Source organism: Hoplias malabaricus, chromosome 9 (genome assembly GCF_029633855.1).
Source record: "Hoplias malabaricus isolate fHopMal1 chromosome 9, fHopMal1.hap1, whole genome shotgun sequence".
Classification (NCBI taxonomy): domain Eukaryota; kingdom Metazoa; phylum Chordata; class Actinopteri; order Characiformes; family Erythrinidae; genus Hoplias; species Hoplias malabaricus.
In genome coordinates this window covers 31,388,766-31,411,254 of record NC_089808.1, presented here as the reverse complement: position 1 = coordinate 31,411,254, position 22,489 = coordinate 31,388,766, and the positions used below count along the sequence as shown (strand labels likewise).

Sequence of the window (22,489 nt, the reverse complement as noted above, 5' to 3'; positions counted from 1 at the left end):
GGGTAAAGTTAAAAAAAAAATCTTACAGTAATATTTGTGTAAATATTCACACCTTAGAACTAATATTTTGTTGAAGAACCTTTTGATTTTATGACAGCATTCAATCTGTCATAAATTTGTAGGGGTCTGTCGGCATGACCCATCTTTGTTCAATCTTCTTTTCAAAAGTACTCCAAATCTGTCAGATTGTGAGGGCATCTCCTGTGCACCGCTCTCTCCAGGTCACCCCACACATTCCCAATGAGATTCAAGTCTGGGCTCTGGCTTAGTCATTCCTTTTTCTGGTGAAGCCAGTATTTTGTTGATTACGAGGTATGGTTTGGTTAGTTGTTGTACTGAAAAGAGAAATTCCCTTTTATCTTCAGCTTTTTAGAGGCCTGAAGGTTTTGTATAAAAATTGACTGGTATTTAGAGCTATTCTTAATTCCCTCTACCTGGACTACAGATCCAATTCCAGGTGAAGGAAAACAACTCCAAAGCATAATACGGCCTCTACCGCTGTGGGGCCGTATTATGGAATCGTTGTTCTTTTGTTTACTTAGTGTTTTGTATTTGCATCAAACATATCTTTTAGGGTTATGGCCAAAAAGTTCAACCTTGATCTAATCAGATTGTAACACATTTTCCCAAATGATTTTGGCACACTTGATGTAGTTTATTTATTTATATATTTTTAAAAAATGAAGCTATGCTTGAATGTTTTTCTTTGTAAGAAAAGGCTTGCCACCCTGCCCCACGGCCCAGACAGATGAAGAATATGAGAGATTGTTGTCACATGAAGTACACAACCAGCACTTGCCAGACATTACTGCATCTCCTAAAATGTTGCTGTAGGCCTCTTGGTAGATTCTTGGACCAGATTTCATCCGTTTTGGAGGAGCAGCCAGTTGTTTTATTTTATCCCTTTGTTGATGACCATCTATATAAAATATACAGTTGTGTTCAAAATAATAGCAGTCCAACATAACTAACACAATCACCTGTTATGAATCACTATTCATGATATGCATGCCCCTGGTCTGAGTGTGGAGTTCATTTAGTGAGGTTATTCATTCTGTGAAAAAAAACAGGTGTCAATCAGGTGAACATTATTTATGGATGGAGCCAAAACATGTTGTACATGCATTTCTCTCTGAAAACCTGAGAATAACGGGTCATTTCAGACATTGTTCAGAAGAACTGCATACTTTGATTAAAGCATTGATTGGAGAGGGGAAATGAATAATGAAGTGCAGAAAATAATAGACTGTTCTGCTGTGGAAGAAAACAGAAGACTACCATGGATCGAAGAATAGCCAGAATGGCAAATACTCAGCCAATGATCAGCTTCAGGGAGATCAAAGACAGTCTGAAGTTACCTGTGAGAACTGTGACAATTAGAAGACGCCTGTGTGAAGCATAAATAGAAATGGAGAAACCTTTTGTGGACTGATGAAAGTAAAACAGCTCCATGCGCCGCAGACAATCCCCAACACTGAATTCAAGCCACAATACACTCGGAAGACAGTGAAGCATTATGGTTCAGGCATCATGATATGGGGATGTTTCTCTTACTATGGTTTTGGGCCTATTTATCACATACCAATGATCATGGATCAGTTTGCATATATCACAATACTTGAAGAGTTCATGTTGCCTTATGCTGAAGAGGAAATGTCCTTGGAATGGATGTTTTAACAAGACAATGACCCCAAAAACACCAGAAAGCAAGTAGCATTTTTGTTCCAGACCAATCTCTGGACCTTAATCCGATAGAAAACTTGTGGGGTGGCATAAAAAGTGCTGTTTCTGAGGCAAAACCAAGAAATGCAGAGGAATTATGGAAAGTTGTCAAATCTTCCTGCGCTGGAATGCCTGGAAATTGGTAGACTCCATGCAACACAGATGTAGCAGTTCTAATAAACTGTGATTATACAGCTACATATTAAGTGATTCACAGGAATGCTAAATTATATATTATAAAGATTCTTCAGTTTATACAGTAAATATTTGGATAGTAAAGGAATTCAGGCACTGCTGTTTTTGTGAACAGCCCAATATTCATTTGTCTTCATAAACTATTAAAAGGATTCTGAGCTTTACAGTGTGTATATATGTGTTTGTTTGTATATTGTATATATTAACAGGTGTGTCTAGACATTTTCTGGATGTTCTTATGTTTTTTGAAGAAACAAGGGGCAACATTTAAAAACAAATGTGTGCACTGAGAGTATTGCCTTCAGTCATTTGGAAATGATGCCTGCTAATGTTCCTAGTGTTCTCACTGGGAGTTTAAGTGTTTTTGTTGACCTCACAAGCCCTGTCTGGTGACTTGTTTGGTGGACTGTCACATGACAGAGCTATTGGCTATTATTTTGCAATAGTTGTGTTTGACAAATTACACCTTAGAAATTTTACCTAGTTGCTATGTTTATTTACTGATTTATTCTTCCCTTCATACATTCTCTCACACACAGGCACTCCACAGCCAAGCACTAAGAAGCTGGAGTTGACCCGAGAGAACATCGCTGCACTGTTGTCAGGTCACGGCACTTTAAAGCAGAAAAGTCATCCTCTGTCTGCATTCAGCCGCAGCAGCAACCAGACTAGCGGTGGGAGAGGACCAGGTATGGGACTTATACCTTATCTAAACCTCTACATCTGACAGCCAGAAATCTCCACAATCTTTTAACAAATTCTAAAATATTCAAGGCAGTATGTAAAATGAATAGTGCATAAATAAAAATGGTAAACAGTCATTAGTAAATTCTGCTTGAACTACCAAGAACTGCTGCTTTTCCTCAGGAAAAAACATGATGTTTTTCTTTTTTGTGAATAATCTCCTATACAAAATTTTCTTATATTCATATTGATGAGGTTGGTTTAATGCACTTTCTGTTTCTGTCAGTATTGTTCCTAGAACAAAAACTTATAGGTATATTTTGTAATTTCTGGTTTTGAAAATCAGAAAGCGTAACTTATGAAACTTGGTTGTTTATATTTTTAAAATTAGGCTCTTGGAAATGTAAGCAAGTATAAATTATAAAGTGTCACATTTATCTCATAAAATGCCTCCCTCTGACGTGTGCACTTGGACATTTGGTTTCGAGAAGGCTGTATGAATTATGATGCAGAGTTCATTGGAGGAATAGTTACAATTGCTTGACTTTTTTTTAATCAATGCTTCGCTTAAGGTCTCTCTCACCTACACCTTTGAGTATGGACCAAAAAGCTTTTATTGCCTAATTTACACGTTTCGCTTTTCCTAAACTTGAAAATGGTCTCTGTATCACTGTATGATGGTTTGAACAAGAAACAAGAACTAGAAAACAAACTCAGTATTATTCTCTGCTTTTAGCAGTGCATCCCTGCTGCCCTTTTCACAGTTAAAACCCGGAACATTGCTGGTAACATTTGGCCTCTATCACGCGCACAGGCAATTCTTAAGGTGGATGCGTTCATACATGCCTAGAAAAAAAGACACCCCCCCCCCCCCCCCAATATATCAGTTTTTGTTCACACTTGAATTCCACTGGTAATTTTCGGCACTGGGAAAGTATTAGGCCTTGTGCAGAAGACTTGCATTGACAGCTTTGCCAGTAATTAAATGCAAAGATATTCCATGCTAATTCAAGTTAAAGGTCAAGTAAATACCTGGATAAAATACATGAATGAAAGAACATATAATCTGACGGTTTTTAACATTTTTAAAGTATTCTGTTACTGCAGCATGACCAGCTGTTTATAATTGCAAGAGTGCAGTGAAACAATAGTGAATCTGTGCATTTGATTTTACCTCATGGTTTGTGAAATATGACTGGATATGTAGGATCCGAAATCATGACTATATTGGGTTAAAAGCTAAAAACGTTTTATGTTCTTTATTTTGATGCATGTATATGTTACATATCTCTAACATTGTGAACATTTTTATGTGACAAACAGATCTCTATTTTATTACAGTTGTAGCCAAGTGTAAATAAAAAAAGACAGGGCGTTTCTTTTGGCACTAATGGAGGAAAAAATGAAATCAGCTAGCATTCTACTGACCAGTAAACAAACACCCACTTATATAATTTAGTGCCTTTGAGCCAGTTCAGTCTGAAAGTTACCAAACCTAATGAAAACATTTAGAAATTCACAAAATCCCAAACTCTAGTGCAGAGAACCTATATTTGAAAATTGCCTTTAAAAGAACAGCATAAATTATATGCACAGTGATGTTCTTGTATTTGATCCTAGCAGATGTGTTTAGTGGGAGTATTGTAGGAGTATTTTTCGAGAACTGCCAACGGGCCCAAGTCCCTATTTCTCCCACATTTGAACAAATGTATTTCTCTTAAATTCTGCTAAAGATGTTTGTGTAGAGTCTTAGTGTGACCATTTTTCATATGCACAAGAATTTGGACTATTTCCTGCTGATCTCTTTCTCTGTTCTCTTATTACTGAGAGCTGCTAGATGCAGTAGAACAGCTTCAGTCTAACTCACCCCTGCAACACATGAGTGGTTTTCCTCTCACACAGCAAAAAGCAGCAATGCACACACTCATCACACACATCGATTGCACTTAAGTCTCTCCTGGCTTTTCCAGAATGCCCAAGGGTGCATTTAAAGAGTGCCGCAGCCACACTTTTTCCTGCCGTTCAAGTGATGTCCTGCTTAAGACGTACGATAATGTAGTGTAAAATATATACTAAGGGCACTGGCTGGGGGATTTATGGGGCAGCCATAAAACAGTGCAGACATTTTAATATTGGACATATTAACATTTTATGCATACTTATGTCGACATGTCGTTGGTGCATCCAGACAAAGATACAAGTTTGCATTAACTCATTGTTGATACTACATTTGTTAGTTTATGTGCAGAGCTTCATGTTAAAACTTTTCCCCAGTTTTCTACATCAGTTAAATACATCATTTAAATACTGCTTTTAATGTATGAAAAATTCATGATAGATTTAATAGAAACACCTTCTTGAAATTTCTTGGAATAAAATCTGGTTAGAAAATTTGATTTATTTTATAAAGTAACTAATATAGAGAAATATATTTTCTATGTACAGTGATCACCCACCCCCTTGGGTTTTTTGACTGAGAAGGCTTTCAATCTTCCATTATAACATTATTTTCTTTATGTAACAGATCTTTCCGCTCATTTTAATGCAAAGTCACTATTTATTTGCCAAGCGTATTTTAAAACATGAACAAATAAGTAATACATGGGGGGGGGGGGGTTAAGTAGTGTTTGGATGTGCAATTCATTTTCTAAATGGTAAAAAATGACTGCTATTGCTGCAACTTTCTTTGGGTTCAAATAAGTGTTATCTATGTATTGTTATTGTAATGGGTTTTTAAGTAATTTTTGGCTCTTTATTTCATACAGAAACGTGTTGTTTCTTTTACAGTGAAAATGAGCACTGATCCAAAGGGTTATTTCCGAGAGCTTTCCAGAGAGGTGGCCAGAGAAGCCCGCAACATCAACGTTACGAAAAAAGACTCGGACAGAACGCAGAGGATGCCTGAAACGCAGAGAAAAAGAGGTGAGACAGAATTAAGTGCATAAATATGCTGGAGTAAATTATGAAAAATGTCTGGCATCAAGTTCATTAATGCTTAGTAACTGACTTTTGAAGTACATTGGAGCATTGTGGTTTACAGTAGTCACTGACAGTGCAGAAGCTTTAGAACAGAGGGAAAGGCAGCTCTGCTGGTCCTTATGTAACCTGAGGTCAGAGAGAAGTGTCAAAAACACGGATTACCTCTGACGTGTGCTCAAGCCCCTGCACTGCAGCTCAGTAATCTGTCCCTGTTCCCGACACCACATAGAGACATACACTGAGAGATACAGTCACTTTATTTATTATTATAAACATATATGGAATCCATTAAATCAGTGGCAAAAAATTACCCAGTTCATGCTTTCCATACATTTATACTTATATATGTCCCATTTAAAACTCGATAAAAAATGTAGGGGCTTTGGCAGGGACATGTGGGCTTTCCAAAGCATTTTCTGAAATTATAAGAACTATGATGATGCAATGTTTGGCAAAATGTTCCATGTTCTTAATTGCGTATGTTAAGTTTGAATATGCCCACACACACACTTAAAAGTGGGCATAAAGTGATTTAAAGCCATTCACCAACAGTCAGCAAAATGAAGCTAAATGGCTGACCTGTCCTCAGTAAAAGCCCTGTAGTTTCAAATTTAGTGATTGATATAGCGTTCCAGCCAATATTAGCTCACACACCATATCACAAAACTGTCACTGCAGTACATTTACTCTTATGCTTCTCCACTTTTTACCTCATAAAAATGTCTTTGTGAACTTGGAGCCCAGTTTCAGTGTTTCTCTTTATTTATGCAAATGAAAATAAGGGATCATCCACTACACACACACACACACACACACACACACACACACACACAATCATCTATGCAGGGATACATTCTGAGTACTTCAACCTATCCTTTTTGGCACTAGTGTAATGGCACTGTAGATAATGTTACTTTTGCCTTGAACTGCTAACGGACTTTAGCAGTAATGATGATGTGTGCATTAGGGGAGTGGGGTTATGAAAAAAATGATATCTTTGTAAAGAATTTGTGTGTGTCACATCATTGGTCTTGGAATGGACAGGGCCTTATGGGGTCATGCAAGAAGTAAAGCATGGCTTTAGCTTAATTGTCCGGCCTTGTAAATGTCTGCTTGTAAGTTGATGTCAGTTGACTAGACTCTCATCTTCTGTTGGGAAGCTCGATTTTGCAGTTATAGTAGTAATGTGTGACCTCTCTGTGATCATTCACACCAGCATACAATGCTGCACCAAGGCCATGACCTCAACTTCTAGCATTTGCCTTAATGCCCTTAAGTAGTGTAATGTCAACATGTCAACTTTCAAAGCCAAGGTGCTCTATTTGTGATGAACAGTCTATGTGCTAAGTGGCACAATGGTATTTTTTTGTTTCTTAGACTATGTAACACTCAGAGACATGCAGTCTATAACATTTATCAAAGTAATGATAAATATTATGATACAGCCTCCCTTTTTGACCCACCTTATTTTTTATTTTTTTGTACAAGCAAATTTGCGTTATGTCAGGCTAGATTTGCACCAAAATGGGATTGAAATTATTATTTATTTTCCCTCTAGTATTTGATCCAGCTTTTCAACTTTGAGGAAGCAAAATTCTTACCATGACCATTGTTTCCATGAATAGATATTTTTGTATAAGGTCACAGTGCCCACAGTGTGCTGTGCTTATGCCTATTCTGAAAAGGCTGTCATTTTAAATGCGGCGCATGGTTGTAATTATCCTTGAAATGATCTGCAGTGACCTACCTTCAGCAATGAAGTAAGATCTGCAAACCCACACGCTGATTCTTCTCCATAAAACAGTGACCTGGCAACATTCTCTTTATGTACAGTCCCTCAGAGACACCAATACACACAAGGTCTCCATAAATATCTGTCATAAATAGGTGACCATCAGCATCCACTGGCCTCTCGTCCTACTTGCCAAAATCCTTCTTGATTAGACCTGTAGACAAAGAACAGGAGAGATCAGAGGACCTGGCAACCTCAGAGTGACGAAACAGTTTGCACAGTGCTGATCTTGGCATTGTACTGTAAGCTGATGTAGCTCTGCTGCTGTAAGGCCAAACAGCGTTTCTTCTACCTTTATTTAGGAAAAGGTCAATGACACTAGAAATGTGTTCTTCAGTTTAAATTGTTATTGTAAATGATTTATAATTTGTGAATGATTTGATATGTTTTATGTGATATCTGCAACCAGATTTCAAATGACTGAAAACCTCTATTCCAATCTTTTTTAACAGTAGGAATATCTGCTTAAAGTAGACAAATATCATATATTTTTTATCATATATAAATATTTTTTTTCCTGTTTTATAAGGTTGGAAATTTTAATAGATGTATTTATTTTATACTCATTGATTTCGAATATAAGCATTACAGAAATACTTAATTAATACTCATTAGATATTAGAACTGTTTTTAATCTCTTTAATTATTATTTTTTTCTTTCCCCAGATGCGGCCTCAGACCGAACTTATTCACGCTCTCTATCGCCTCCCGAGAATGGATTTAAAAACATGGAGTCACGGCTCTACAGCAGTCAGGGCAGGGGTCCGATAAGGACGGAGCGTCCCGCCTATGCCAACAGCCATGCAGCACACCCTCCGCGATCACACTCCCAGCCTCGCATACCTCTCCACCCTCCAAGATCTGACGCCTCCAATGGGTATGATACGGACAGCAGCCAGAGCTCACGAGGGCGGCCCAATGGACCCTCACGCAGCCGGCCCAACCGAGCCTGGAGACCTATGAGAGAGGCCCTCAACGTAGACAGTATCCTCAGCAGTAATAATGAGAACCCTCTCCCTGGCCTGCGAAAACAGATCCCCAGACAGGAAAGAGGGATCTACGAGAGAGAGTCTGCCTGGTCAGGACGTGATGAAGGTAAACCAAAAAGTCTAATGACCATTTATGAGGATGAGCAGCGGCATGAACTGGGCAGCCGGAGCTCCCTCGACTCAGAAAGTCGTGACAAAGAGAGGACTAAAGGCACAAAGAGTGGTCTCGCTGTAAGAAACGATAACTGGAAGATACAGAGAACAGAGTCAGGTTACGAGAGCAGCGACAGGCTCAGCAATGGCTCAACAAACCTTGACTCTCCCGTAGTGGAGAACCTCGGCATTAAAGAACTTCGGCCCATTCCTGAGGTACACATGTCTAGGTAAGCGCCATTACTGTTTCATGTTAAAATCACGTTTGTTTTGAAGTAAGTGCTATTAGAATTTGGGCTTTTCCGAATGCCCTTTGTAGAGCTTCAGAGTTGTGTACGCGTGAGGTGTGTACATGAGCTTTGTGGAGGTGCTCTAATTTAAGGTATAAAGCTCACAGAATTAACTGTAGCTTCGCCATGCTTTGGTGTAGGTTGTTTTAGTGTATTAGGCTGTATTGGGCTTCATTCATGAGTGCATGGGAAGCAGAGTGAGGAGGGGTTTTTGTTTGTCTGTTTGTTTGGGTGAAAAGTTGCCTTTATCAATATCCACACATTTATTTATTTATGAATGAATGAACGAGTCTCAAAATTAACAACTGAATATCTACCCAATGAGTGAATAGCCAAATATTCTGAGCCAGTCCTAATTGGAATGAAATGTTATTGTAGATGGTTTGGTTTTGTGTTGGTATGGTTTTGCTTCTTTTCTGACAAAACGTTATTTCCATTCAAAACACTGTTACAAGTAAATCCCAAGTCTTTAAATTAAATTTGGGCAGTATGAAATGCTAATATCTGAAAATTGAGCTTCAGTAGATTCATTCATGAAATTTACTTGAATTTCTTTAATATACTTGCTACATTATTTTGTTAATGCTTTGAATTACTGCTATTTCTAAGTAATTGCACAGGGCATTTTGGGGTTTTTTATGGCACTAAGAAACCTTCAGATTGTTAATGAATAACATTTAGTGGCGAGTGGCTCTAGACCACTCAGTCTGGTTTTAATACTTTTCTTGTAACTTTTTATGAGGGTTTGCTGCAATTTGCATTTTATAACTTAATCAGATTTGTTTATTTTTTATTACTATTGTGCCTGTAATATCCCTCCCATGTGCATGTTTCTACAAATAAGTAGTGCCCTGTACCATGAACATACACAATACATTTCTGCTGTTCATGTATGGTTTTGCTCACTTACTTGAGCAGAATGCAGTTCATAAGTGATCAGAAGAGAAAGGCCATTCATCTGAAATCTTGCCTTCCTGCCGTGTTCCCTAGTAATATTTGAAGACGAAATTTACAGAGTCACAATAAATTAGAGACTGACTGAATGTTGAAATGTAAATGTTAATCCATTTATATCTGTATTTTAACTATAGATTTATCTGTATTTTATCTATTTTTTTTCACAAACACTATGTTCTGATTCAATATTAATATACAAATATTATCAATTCATTATGTCTACAATTTATAACACTCACATAATATGTTCTTAACTATCCTAAAGTCTTAGGTTAAAGAATTGAGTGGAAAAACAAATGTCAAATGGTGATTTTTCAGACCAGGGTTTTGACTGATTTAAATCATGATTATTTTTTAATGAATTCTGGTCAAGGCCTCCAGCAGGTTTTTATGACTTTTCAGGTTCTGATTTCAATCTCTGAACATTGAGATGGCCAGTTTTTTGTTGTTTTGTGATGTAGATGTTTATTAGGTTCTTAGTTCCTCGAGACTGGTTCAGTCCAATTACATGCTGTTCACAAGCTAAATATTATTAGGTAACAAATCCCCACACAAATTATATATTTTTTTATCAAGGTTTATAATTAAAATTACTGCTCTAGTGATTTGCACAATGCTACCAAAATGTTTTGCAAAAAAAAAAATAGACTAACCTTTCAGCCCTGTGTAATGTGCACAGACATAATCAAGCTTGTGAAGAATTGTGTTAATATAATTGTGATTTTTAGGTCATTGTCTAATTCAATGCATTAGGTACAGTTTGTATTTTCAAACCATTATTTTAAGAATTTATTTTTGCATTTATAGTACAAATATGGGTCAACTTCTTAGTCAGGCATATGTACATAGAATATACATACAGGTATATGTCTGCATGGGTCTCCTCGCACCCAGGGTGTGCCCAAGGAAGGCTCCAGACCCACTGCGACCCTCAAATAGATAAGATGTTACAGACAATGAATGAACAATTGTGTTGTCACTTTTATGGACTTTAAATGTGTTCTTCACGTTACTGTTACAGTCTCAGCCTGATTTTGAGTTGTGATTTGATGAAGAGTTCTGAGGTTACTGGTCATATTTGAAACGTTATCATTTTCCTTTGTGTCTAGTGGGGTAAAATGGCTCATGTTTCTACTGTGAGAAAATGGGAGGGAATCAGATTACAGTGTGGTGAGGCAGTGTTTTGGGTGAAGTGTGTGGGTGCCAGGCTCTGGATTTAACTTAATCTCATGAAAGTCGAGGGGGTGAGGGGTGGACCTGGGTGCTGGGATGGTCATGGATTGAGCCACCTGGAGAGTTTTGTTGATGTGTTTTGTCACCGAGTTCTGTTCATTGTGAATTTTTAGGGAGATGAATCACCTCCGGAGGTACGATGAAATGAAGCCAGACACGTCACCTTCCTCTTTTTCTTATGGTAAGCACTCAGGATGTTGGCCTAAGACTAGATGCACTATACTTGTGACTTGGTTTGGGGTTTAAATCTGAAAATAAAACTATACACTGACTTTTTTTGAAAACTATGAAAAAGGATGTAGGGATGCAACAGCATGGGAGTGGTAAGCAGATGGTGATATTTTGTTTTCTGCTAATATTAGTGTATATTATTAAAATGTAAAAATTGGGACTCAATTCATGTATTATAATAACAAAAGTATTACTCTTGTTATAATACTATATATGCTTTAAAATGAACTAAACATGGATGTATTATCCCATTAGCCCAGTGTCACTCTGTTATAATAAATACATCATTGGGTAATTTTAATATATATATATAATATAATTTACATGCATTTTACTCAAGTCGGTACCACATAAAAGGCTGGTAATCACCTTAAAATGTTTTGTTCCCTGTCCCTTCTGTTATTAATAATAATGATTGTACTAATATGGAAGAAAGAATGTAATATATAGAATTTCATAACCACATCTGCATTCTGAATGCTGCTTTGAACCTGACATCATGCGTCTCAACACAAAACAGCCACCAGAATCAACTAAATATAAAATTGCATAACCTAAAAACAGGAAATCTTGGCCAAAATAGTCACAGGGTTATTTTTATGTCATGACTAGACAGAAGATTACACAGAAATGAGTCAGAGTGTGGGAGAGCGAGTAGTGCATTATAGCCATCTGTGCCCTATCTTGGCCAACTCTTCAGACAAAGGCATCAGGCTTCACTGTGAGATCGGGAACCACCCGCCAACCTCCCAGTATCAGACAGGGAAAGAGTGTCACTGTCCTTCATGATAGAAACTAGGAAAACAAAGAAACAAACATTTCCCAGTCCCCATAATCATCAGTGTTTTTTTTTTTTCCCTCTCAGTGGGGGCAAATCAGAATGAACACTCCGGGGCTGTCCAGCTGTGCCCAGCCAGCCAGGGGGAAAAAAAAAAAAAGAAAAAATACGACAAGATCACAGTTGTCAGGAGGGTAGCATTTAAACTCTGCACATTTAACCAAAAAGAAAAAATAATGGTGGTTCATCTATGCCTTTCTTCTTGCATAATTTTGATAAAAACAATAAAATTAAAGGGAATTGTAAGCACTTCTGTCCAGTGTAGTCAGGAGGATGAAATTCACAAACATATGTGGACAAAAAAGTAAACAAAAAGCTTCCTCCCTGCTGTGTATGCAGGTTTTGTTTTCTTTCCTCTCCTTGTTTGCCCCCATCATACCCCTTTGTCACACTGATGAGGGAAGGGGTCGAATAGTGTCAGGCAGCAGAGCATTTGTCCTGGTTGTTAGTGCTAGGAGGTGGAGCTTGGGGGGTGGGTCTTATTGCCCCCCAGATGAAGGTGGTTTACATAAGCTTTATGAATTGATGAATTGAAGCAGAAAGGACACTGTTCAGCGCTGTCATCATGTTGGATTTGAGGGTCTCTGTGCCCCAGCAAGTGTTTTCTGCCAGAGAATGGAATTGTTTTAATATGGATTTCCTTTATTATTAACTTGCCCTTAGGATGAATGCCTTAATGTTTCCGAAAGCAATGCATGTGCTGAAATTAGAGAAACTTCAATTTGATTTTGAATTGGGTTTCAGTTTTTTTTTTTTTTTTTTTTTTTTTTTTTTTTTTTTTAATATTGACATACATGTGAGGTTATCTTTGAGCTCCAGTGTTGCTTGTTGTTTTGTTCTGTTCCATTTGCTGATTGTATTGGCAGGCGTATGTGTCAATTTGGCAGCCATTCAGACATGCTGTCTGCAGTGTGGGACATCTCTTAAATAGAACAGAGTTGGTTCTGGTGACCATTATAACTCAAATTCCTGTTAAAAGGTTTCAGAAAGGAATGAAAATTTGAGAATATTTGCCGTTCAAAAACTGCGGAGCAGGTGCCTTTAGCCTGTTTTGTCCAGAACTGCTGTGCTGCATACATTTTCTGAGATCGTATTTAAAGGAAGATGCTTTGTTGTGTGATTTTTCTTCTTTTTTCAAATGGCAAGTGTCTCATTTATGCTAGCATCATTTGTTTAATCTCAGTGCTGTGTTCACACATTTCCAGGCTGAGAGAGGCACTTTGTTTCCCAGCAGCTAAAGGTCAAAATCAGCAAGAGCTGATGAAAGTCCAGCCTGTTAAATAACCGTACACCCAGTAATCGCACTCTAAACACATTCACTGCTACCTTTTTCTTCCTTTAGTTTTACAGAGGCTTGTCTTAGCTTATGTTCCATATGAACACTAAAGTCATTTCTAGTCAAGAATGTTTCTGAGCTTCACAGAGCATGTATTATCCCCCATACATATCTGAGCACATTTTTGCAGCTGCAGTCCTGAATAACCAAGCTGTCATCATTCATATTCTCTCCTCCTGTTGTTCTAAACATCACTTTAATCCAGCACTGTGCAAAAGACACCAATTACAATTCCTATATTTCATTTACCTTCAAAAACCCATTTTTCCCAGAAAAATAGATTTACAAGTACTTGGACTGTGAGAAAATGGGGGAGTACAAGACTGACTTCTTGAGGTTTGGAAATATACCACTTTTCTTAAAAATGATTGGGAGATAAATAAATGGTGGACCCAGATCCATAGCCCAGAAAACAAGGACTTTCTTAGCATTTCTTTATCCCTGTTTACCCTCACCATGCCCTATTGTCACATGGGTGAGGTTAAGGGGACAAATGGGGTCAGGCAGCAAAGCACTTGATTGAGAGATGGAGAGAAATAGACAAAGAGAGGATCACATTGATCGCGGAGCGACAGTCATGTTACAGCAGCGCAGCACAGAGCAAAGTAACCTAACGTAATTACAGATGTCTAACTAAAGTAGATGTATAGTAGAAAAGGAGACAACAGAAAAACGACGACAAAAAAATTAAAAATAAAATGCTCTGTTCAGAATGTTACATGAATATTATGCAAATGCAATAAAAGTAACAGTAGAAATAAGTGTGCAGTATGTCACACATTATGTAGTTAGATGTGTAGACACGTATGAATAATCAACAACGACAGTACATAGTCTACTGTAAAAAAAAAATAGATTGAGGTTTAGATAAAATGGCTCCACTGTAAAAAGGGCAAATATAACTAGTTACATCAACCGAGTAAATAATGACCAAGTTAACTGAGAACAATGAACAATCAGTTTGTGGTGTTGATGTGTGTTGTGCTGGTACAAGTGGCTCAGACACAGCAGGGTTGCTAGAGTTTCTAAAGCCCTCAGTGTCACTGCTGAATAGAGAATAGTTCATCAACCATTTTAGTGTGTTTAGTGTACCTTTAGTGTATTTGCATGACATCAAATTTTTAGTTATCCTGTGGGAATAGAAATAAATATAGACAAACATATATGAATACATGAATCTTATGTGTACACATTTAGATAAGGTAGGAGTGTGTAGTGATATTCAGAATATCCGGCAGATGCTTCAGTGTTTCAGTTCACAATAACATCCCAACACAGTGGAGAGGAGCTGTACAGTGTTTCTGCGTTTTGGAAGAAATGCACCTTACTGCAGTGGAGCTGAATGAGTCTGTAGTGTACTGGTTAAAACCTTCCCCTATGAAATGGGACAACGCTTCAAGAGCCTGTTACGTCATCAGCACACAAAAAGGGCAGCGTTTTGGCAGTGTGCTGTTACCAGACTGCAGTAGTATCAGAGAAGTGATTCTGGACTTTAACATAATAACATGTCTTCCAAAAAGTCTTCAAAAGCATTCCACTTCATATAATATCATTTCTATGTTCTTAAACTCTGCGATATGAAGCTGAGTTCGGTTGCTTCGGTGTTGAGTTCGGTGGCTTTTTGTTCAAAACTTCCAGTTCCACCTTAAATGCTTCAGCAGCTGCAAGCCTTAGAATGTAGTTTCTTCAGCATTTAAGGTGGAACTGGAAATTCTGATACATCTGCAAACTAGTAGTGATGATTTATGCTTGTTATGAAGTAATGGATCATAATGCATTGAAACTACATTAAACAAAGTCAATATAATGGTTATCATGGTTTTTAAAAGAGAAAATACTGACATTTGTGTGTTTCTTTGGTCGTTTGCACCTCCATCTTGTCAGTGATTCACAAGGTACTCATAGGCCTGCGTTAGAAAAATCTCAATTTGAAGGGGTATGAAGCCCTGCTGTTCGGCCCTACACCTCTTTCTCAACAAGAATTGAGACACCCTATCCTTGAGCAAAACAGAGGGGTAGAGTTACATTATAGGGCTATGGGGTGAAATGGGATTCACTCATTTCAGAGTACATTTACACTCAGCTATGAACCTGTAAAGTAGACTTTTTTTTAAGCCAGTGTAATCCTATTGCTTCTTGTTTATACAACAGTTGTCTTATTTACTAATTGTAGACGTAAACGTATTCCTCTAATCATTAATGTTAGTTCTGGGCTGGGTATAGCATATGGGTGAAGCAGCATTTGTTGGAAACTATGTTACTAATATGAATAATTTTAAATACTATCTTGTTGCAAGCTGGAAAATAGTTATACTTAGACATAGATAAATATTTCTGACATGTAAACTGATCCTGCTGAGACTAGTCTAACACTGGACATAACTTCGTAGTGATGACTGCCTCTGGACGGTTATTTCTCCTGTGACGTATCTGTGAGTGATATGTGACTCACTTTTGCATTTAGTCTCCAAATATGTCCTAGGAAAATCACACTGTTTAAACTTTTGAAGAACAAGACATTCTGAGCAGCTTTATCTGAATTATTGTTTCGTTCTGAAGTGACTGTAAAACTGGTATCCTTATGGATATGTAAATACATCATACTTTGTTCTATGTATAAAATATATATCAGGACAGTTCAGTAGCTGATTTAGACAAATGAATTAAAAATTTGTCATTTGGCAGTTTTAATAGGAAGGAAAACGATAAAGAATAAGTCTTGTTTCACTTGTACGTATACTGTATGTATCACATGAAAATGCAGCAAAATGCTCAGTTGTGGCATACAAACCACTGAGGTGATCAATACATCTGAGTGTGTTCTAAAGGCAAAGGTCAAAAGAAGTGAGAGGACTAAGTTAATAATCTTGATTTTAAATGGAAAAAGGAATATCTCAGATTTTCACTGAAACATCAGAGTTTGGAAGGTCTGCTATATTTATTGATTAACAATACTCTGTGCATTATTTAATTTCAAATCAAAACTCAGCTTTAATATATAATAAAAAAATGTCTATTCATTTTCCTTGTTGTTTTCTACGTTAGTTTAGCAGCTGGTCTTTACTTTGTGTGCCAATTACATCTAGAGTGGACCACCAGAAACGCTAACAACATTAACATGTAGTGATAGTTATATGTTAGTAAATATTTGTATGCTGAGTAAATTTCCTGACTGGCTGAGCATTTCTGACAGTGTCAAACAGGCAGATTTAGACAGCCAGGGTTTCTGATGTCATAAAGGAATCATTGCTGTCATTCTGTACAGGTGAACGGAGGTCTGGACAATTGCATTTTCATAGTTAATTCGTTCATGCTGAATGAAGGTGAAAGTGCAGTTATGTATTTAGGCACTTTAAAGGGTATCAGGGAATTGTAAATATGCCATTTTGAGGAACAGAGAGAGGAGTTTTTGTGACTTTAATGGATGACGGGTGGGGAAATTAACTTGAATTAAAATGTAGCATTTTTTTAACCTTCTGTAAGTTACTACTTTTTTTTTTTTTTTTTAATGAATGCTGATGAAATTAAGTCAGGTTGTCGAAAACGTGTCAATGTGCCACATTCGTTTTAGTTGTTTTGATGGGACAGATGATAGAGGTGACAGTCAGCCGAATGATCAACTGACAGCTGATTTATGACTGTAGCAGTACCAGCCTTTCACTTCTCTCTTGTATATCTCAAGATCCTTCACAAAGAACTGCTTCCAAGAGCACTGTCCCAGCCCTGTCTCAGCACGTAATATATATACGCTCTTAACGAATTCTTCAGGATCTGTGAAATCATTACAAGTTTAGTATTCAGTAACTGGCTACAAGGAGTATGTGCCTGTGTGCAGAACTGAAGAGAATCAGGAGATTTCAGAGGGAAAATGCATCTTTTTATTGTTCAGTTATAGTTTTATTCAGTAAAGGTTTCTAATCCTTTGGAAAGGCTTTACACTTGATATTAGAACAGATTTGAATGTCATTTACTGATGTCAGGTGTTTTTTCCTGGATCAGTGACACTAAATGAAGGGCTTTCATAATCAGCAGAAACAATTTTACACACTCACATACACATACAAACGTGCACACCACTATTCTGAAAACAGAATATCAATGTTGTCAAGTCATGGTCACACAGGGCTTCTGCACAAGCTTAGCAGCTTAAACATGACGGAGGAGAGACGGAGAGCAGTGGGGAGGGAAAAAAACGGGGTCTGAAGACCAATCCTCTCATAATTGCGTGCTGGCTGAAGGGATTTGTTTGGTAATGCTCCGGGAAAAAAAAATAACAGAGGATGGGGAAAATAAGCTCTGTGTGCTGACGCATCACATCTCTCTCACTTGCGCTGTATATATGTGTGTGTGTGTATACACATCAATTTGCCTCAAATCATTGTAGTTTTCTTTTTGCAAAATTAAACAAAACAAAAAATAAATATCCAAAAAAAAAAAACTAATTTCAGGAAACAAATATTGACAAAATTGGTATGTCCGTAAATGCTATGTCAGTAAATGGTGTGTATAAACCAAATGATGCCAAGCCTTCAAACATTTTTGGCAAGATGTAGAACAGTTTGTGGCAGATGTAGGGAGAAATCTTTAATATTTGTTAATTATTTGTTTATAATTATCGTTTTATAATTATAATAATTGTTAAATATTGTTGTTTATTTACCTGTTTATTTATATTATGGGATGTGTACCTCATCACATAATCTCCTTTTCCCAAAAATAAAAACTTAGAGCATGTTTTATTTATTATTTTATTAATATTATATTGTAATTTAAAGAATATCATTTGTGTATTATATAGACACCATACCTGTGAAAACAAAAGTAGACACTTGAGTAATCATGTAGTGGTCTCCAGTCTGCTCCCCTCTGCAGCACGTTTTCTGTGTCTTGAGCACCCTCTAGCGTTCACTTCAGTATCACACCTAATGTCATAATTTTACTGTTAATGTCACCTTTTTAAGGAGTGTAGAAGCTCACTGCAGATCTTAAATGTGAGCAGTACACTTTTAGATCACTGACTTATACATATGAACATGTTTACAAGTAAAGATTTTGTGAACAAATTTAAATAATAAGTTGAATTTAGCATGTAAACAGTTATTGTACAAAAAATGAGAAGTGTGTGTGTATCTAAAAGTGGATATTTCCTCTTATTAAATCCTCAAAATATGCATTTTCATTCAGAGCATGCACATGTTTGTCATATCCCAGAATATAAAGCTAAGATGTTATCAGTGATGTAATTCTCTTTGGGGTTATGTATAAGGTAAAGGCAAATCCAGTATCAGAAGTCACTGTTCAGTTAGAGAAATATGGGCCCTGTTTTCTCCACAGCAGTGTTTTTAAAATAAACAAATCCTTCCCTCATTTCACACAGTAACAATTGCTTTGCTATTCACTCTGCTTTTCTGCAACTTGGCCGTCTTTCATGCCGTTCCACCCCCCTTCACTTGTACATTTTGCTGCTAAGTCATTGTTGTGCAGCTGAAGGAACAGTGTGAGGAGCTGGTTTAAGCCGGATGGTCTGAGCTTGGCCTCTTAGTTTGGGGCAGTATGTAGGAGACAGGTTCCTGACCCCCTGCAGTCTTCTGACTAATACCCCACTGAGACATTTCCTCACTACAGCAGGACTGTGCCCTTCTGAGGCCCTTATATAAGCCTGGACTGCGAATTACAGCAGTGTGCCCCCCACCAAGAAATGTTTACTAAAGTTTCCTGCAATGTAGGGGTGTGTATGAAAGTGTAGCATTTTACCACTCCCACTTCTCTAACTGCTGTGTTTATTACAGAAGACATTTTAGGCTCAACGTCTAATCAAAATGTACAACCTTTGCAGCTAAATTACAATATAATTATACTTCCACTTCTAGTGTTAATGCATGATATAGCCATTTAAGAACACCTGGTCTGAAATGATGAGTATTTATACTCAGTTTGTTCCTCTTGGCTGTTGTAAATGCTTCTAATACTATGTTAGAGTGTTTGTGTCCTGGATTAGATGACGTTGGCCATGAGAACCTTAGTAAAGTCTGGTACTGATGGTACATATTTAATTCTGAATCACATACTCCAGTCCAATCCATCCCAAATGTATTAAATATATAAGTATCCTTCACTCCAGAGAACTGCTCATGTGTATAAATGCTTCCCGGTGTTTTGTTGAATTTAATTTCATTGCTTTTCTATGGACAATAAACAACATTTGAACATGTGTCCAAAATAGGTGCACTCGAGTAAACAAAGTATTCTCATGGGATTACAAATAAAATATACAAAGATTGGGTTATATTCCGTACTTATCTAGGAACACCAGCACCAAAACTCAAAAATGTTGGCATGTGCTTTGTTTGATTGAATAGATTCCCAGATTTATTGAATTGTTTATTTGTCCTATTTCGAATTGCACTTTCTTAAGAATTGTTTTCTAAAGAGAAATATGTTCCATAAATCTTAAAAAATATATATTTTTCTCCCTCTCGTGCAGGTAATTCTCAAGGCAAAGCTGATGAACTTCAGTTGAGTCCTAATATTCAAAGGTGAGTCCAGACCTTACTCAAATAATTCAAACTCATTGGGGAAACTTTGCAAATCAGAATTCCAAATCACAATTTTTGTGACTGTTGTTTTGACAGCATCAAGAATACGTTGTGTAACTTGTTTGCATTCTCTTTCTTGTTGAAGACGAGCCTTTCCATATTATCCTTCTAATCTGGAGAGAACTGAGAAGTCAGGGGATGAGGCAGAGGATGGCCCCATATCTCCTTTCTTCACCAAGACCAGCAGCTCAGAGTGGAACAGCTCTGATGACCTTGCAGGTCCTTTATCGGAGCAGGAGGATGCTTTCCTTCGCACTGAAGATGCACCTAATTTTCCTATTCCGCAAACTTTTAAGATGTTCCCCCAATCCTCAGCTCCACCATTGCCTCCCAAACCCCACATTCTGAAAGGGGATTACAAGAGAGGCCTTATCCCAAACTCTGCTCAGTCCAGACCCCGATCCCCAGCACCTGTATCCAGGAGGAGTCCTGAGAAATGGCCAGAAAACTCAAGTGAACCAAAAATGTTCATGTCATCAGACTCCAGTTCTAAATCGGGCTCGTCTGACCAGGAAAGGAACGACATGTCCACCAGTGAGAGTGAGGAGAAGTTTCCTACCATCTCTAATCCTCATCCTGATTCCCCCACTACAGAAGAATGTGCAATCCCCACCACCTACTTCTCTGTTGATAGCTGCATGACGGACACTTACCGGGCCAAGTACCATAAGAAAAGGCCTGTTATTTACAAGATGACAGATTCTAAACCTGGAGAGCACACATCATCTGGAGAGAGTGATCATGGAGAAATGGCTTCTCTGGCTCCTTCAAATATACAGAACCCAGACTTCTCCAGAACCAAGCCGGAGTCAGGTAACGTCACTGCTATAAATTCCACAGTTTAGAGTGAAGACATCTGTGGCTTTGTGTTTAATTAACTGTTTATTTATTTCCGTTGAATTTGTCTTATCTGTTTTGATAATCATTGATAAGTATTAAAAATTAAAATGCTTTTAACAAATGTATTGTGAAGTTCATTCGAACTCCTCCTAGCTGTCATTATAACCGATTCAAAACTGAGTTTCAATATCTGTTTTTCAGCCCAAACCACCAGTAAACCCATATTAAAGTGGAACCCTGTTTCTATGAAAGGACTGGATGAACATGGCTTTCTATGACCCCGTGGATTCCAGTGGATGTAGAGGTAATGACTGTTTGAAATTTAAATTTAAACGTTGTAGTCACAAAGTTAGCTTAATACTTGCCCGCTTGTCAAGCTGGAGAATGTAGACTCAATCAGTTCTTCAGCACAACTGCAAAAAGCTTATACCATGTCTGGTGTAAGAAACACCTTACGAAGATCACTAACAATATTATAATTGGGTTACGGTGGCATTACTATTACCATTATGTAATGATGTGGTACATACAGTAGTGCCTACTTGTCAAGTTGACCTCAGCATTTAATGCATGTTAGAAGCTTAATTCCCAATCACATTTTTAAAACTGTAAAGAAAATATATTTTATTGCTAATAGAATGAATGATCATACAAAACCATGTTTAATATGACCTACCTGAAACTACCATGATCTGAACAGCTTAAAAATACACAGCACTGTAAATATGTAACTGTAAATATATTGTTTCTAACAGGTGTGGAAAAGTGAAATTCAGACTCCCAATGCCAAAGAGATTGACCAGTTCCTCAGGGACACACTGGAGTGTCTACTACCTGTGGAGTGTATCACATCCATTAAAGGAGCAGTTTGATGGCAGTATGATCATCATGAGTTTTTACAGTAGCACATCAATAAGCCAAAGCAGAAAATGTACGTTTAGGTTCACTCCATTAGTATTAATCTTTTTGTTGGTAAGTTTGTCAGAATGCAGTAAACTAAAACTAGGGCCAAGATATGGATTATTTGCTGTGTTTGCACCACTGTGCTTGAGGAGGATTCCCTTGCATATGAAAAATTGTATATTTGGGGGATCTTTAATTACATATTGTTGATCACTTTTGAATGGTCAGGTTTGTGTGTTCATGTTCATTCTGAAAAGGTAATTAAAGTTCTGCTGGATGGCATTCCTTGCAAAGTGATTTTCATATTCTCTGCAAACCCTAAATATTTTTTTTTTTTAAATATAAATGGTTTGCTTAATTTTGCACCCTTATGATGGTTACACTGAAAAATTAGGTTAGACAGACCAGGCTCGTCTAAGGCAAATTCACACGTTTTTGACACGTTACAACTCTTCAGTGCGCTTAGAGTTGTAGAATATTGCGAATTGTGTAAATTCACAATTAAAAATGTCTTAAACTTGTCAAAAATACTTGCATCGTATGCCGTTTTTAATTTGCTGCAGTGTATATGGGTACATTTATATTGATGTTTTGAATGTGATAGTTTTGTTCCAAAACTTAGATACGATGTACATTTTTCGTATTTCATTTTTATGTATGATTACATTTTGTACATTGTACAGGTAAACACTACTTAACAGTGCCTTATTTTGTATGTTAACAAAACTGAAATCCTGAAAATAGATGATTT

At 37.3% G+C, this 22,489-nt stretch overlaps 1 protein-coding gene across 1 annotated transcript in view; it reads left to right on the top strand.

Annotated features, from left to right (window-relative positions):
- Positions 1 to 22,395, top strand: part of LOC136706845 (inactive ubiquitin carboxyl-terminal hydrolase 53) — a 47,428-nt gene extending 25,033 nt beyond the window's left edge. Inside the window, exons 11-18 of the mRNA XM_066680506.1 lie at positions 2,457 to 2,606; positions 5,389 to 5,523; positions 8,039 to 8,744; positions 11,108 to 11,175; positions 19,884 to 19,935; positions 20,081 to 20,808; positions 21,037 to 21,139; positions 21,591 to 22,395. Coding sequence (XP_066536603.1) covers positions 2,457 to 2,606; positions 5,389 to 5,523; positions 8,039 to 8,744; positions 11,108 to 11,175; positions 19,884 to 19,935; positions 20,081 to 20,808; positions 21,037 to 21,113 — 1,916 coding nt within the window. The 3' untranslated portion in view covers positions 21,114 to 21,139; positions 21,591 to 22,395. The remainder of the gene's footprint in view (positions 1 to 2,456; positions 2,607 to 5,388; positions 5,524 to 8,038; positions 8,745 to 11,107; positions 11,176 to 19,883; positions 19,936 to 20,080; positions 20,809 to 21,036; positions 21,140 to 21,590) is intronic.
- Positions 22,396 to 22,489: the final 94 nt, after the last annotated feature.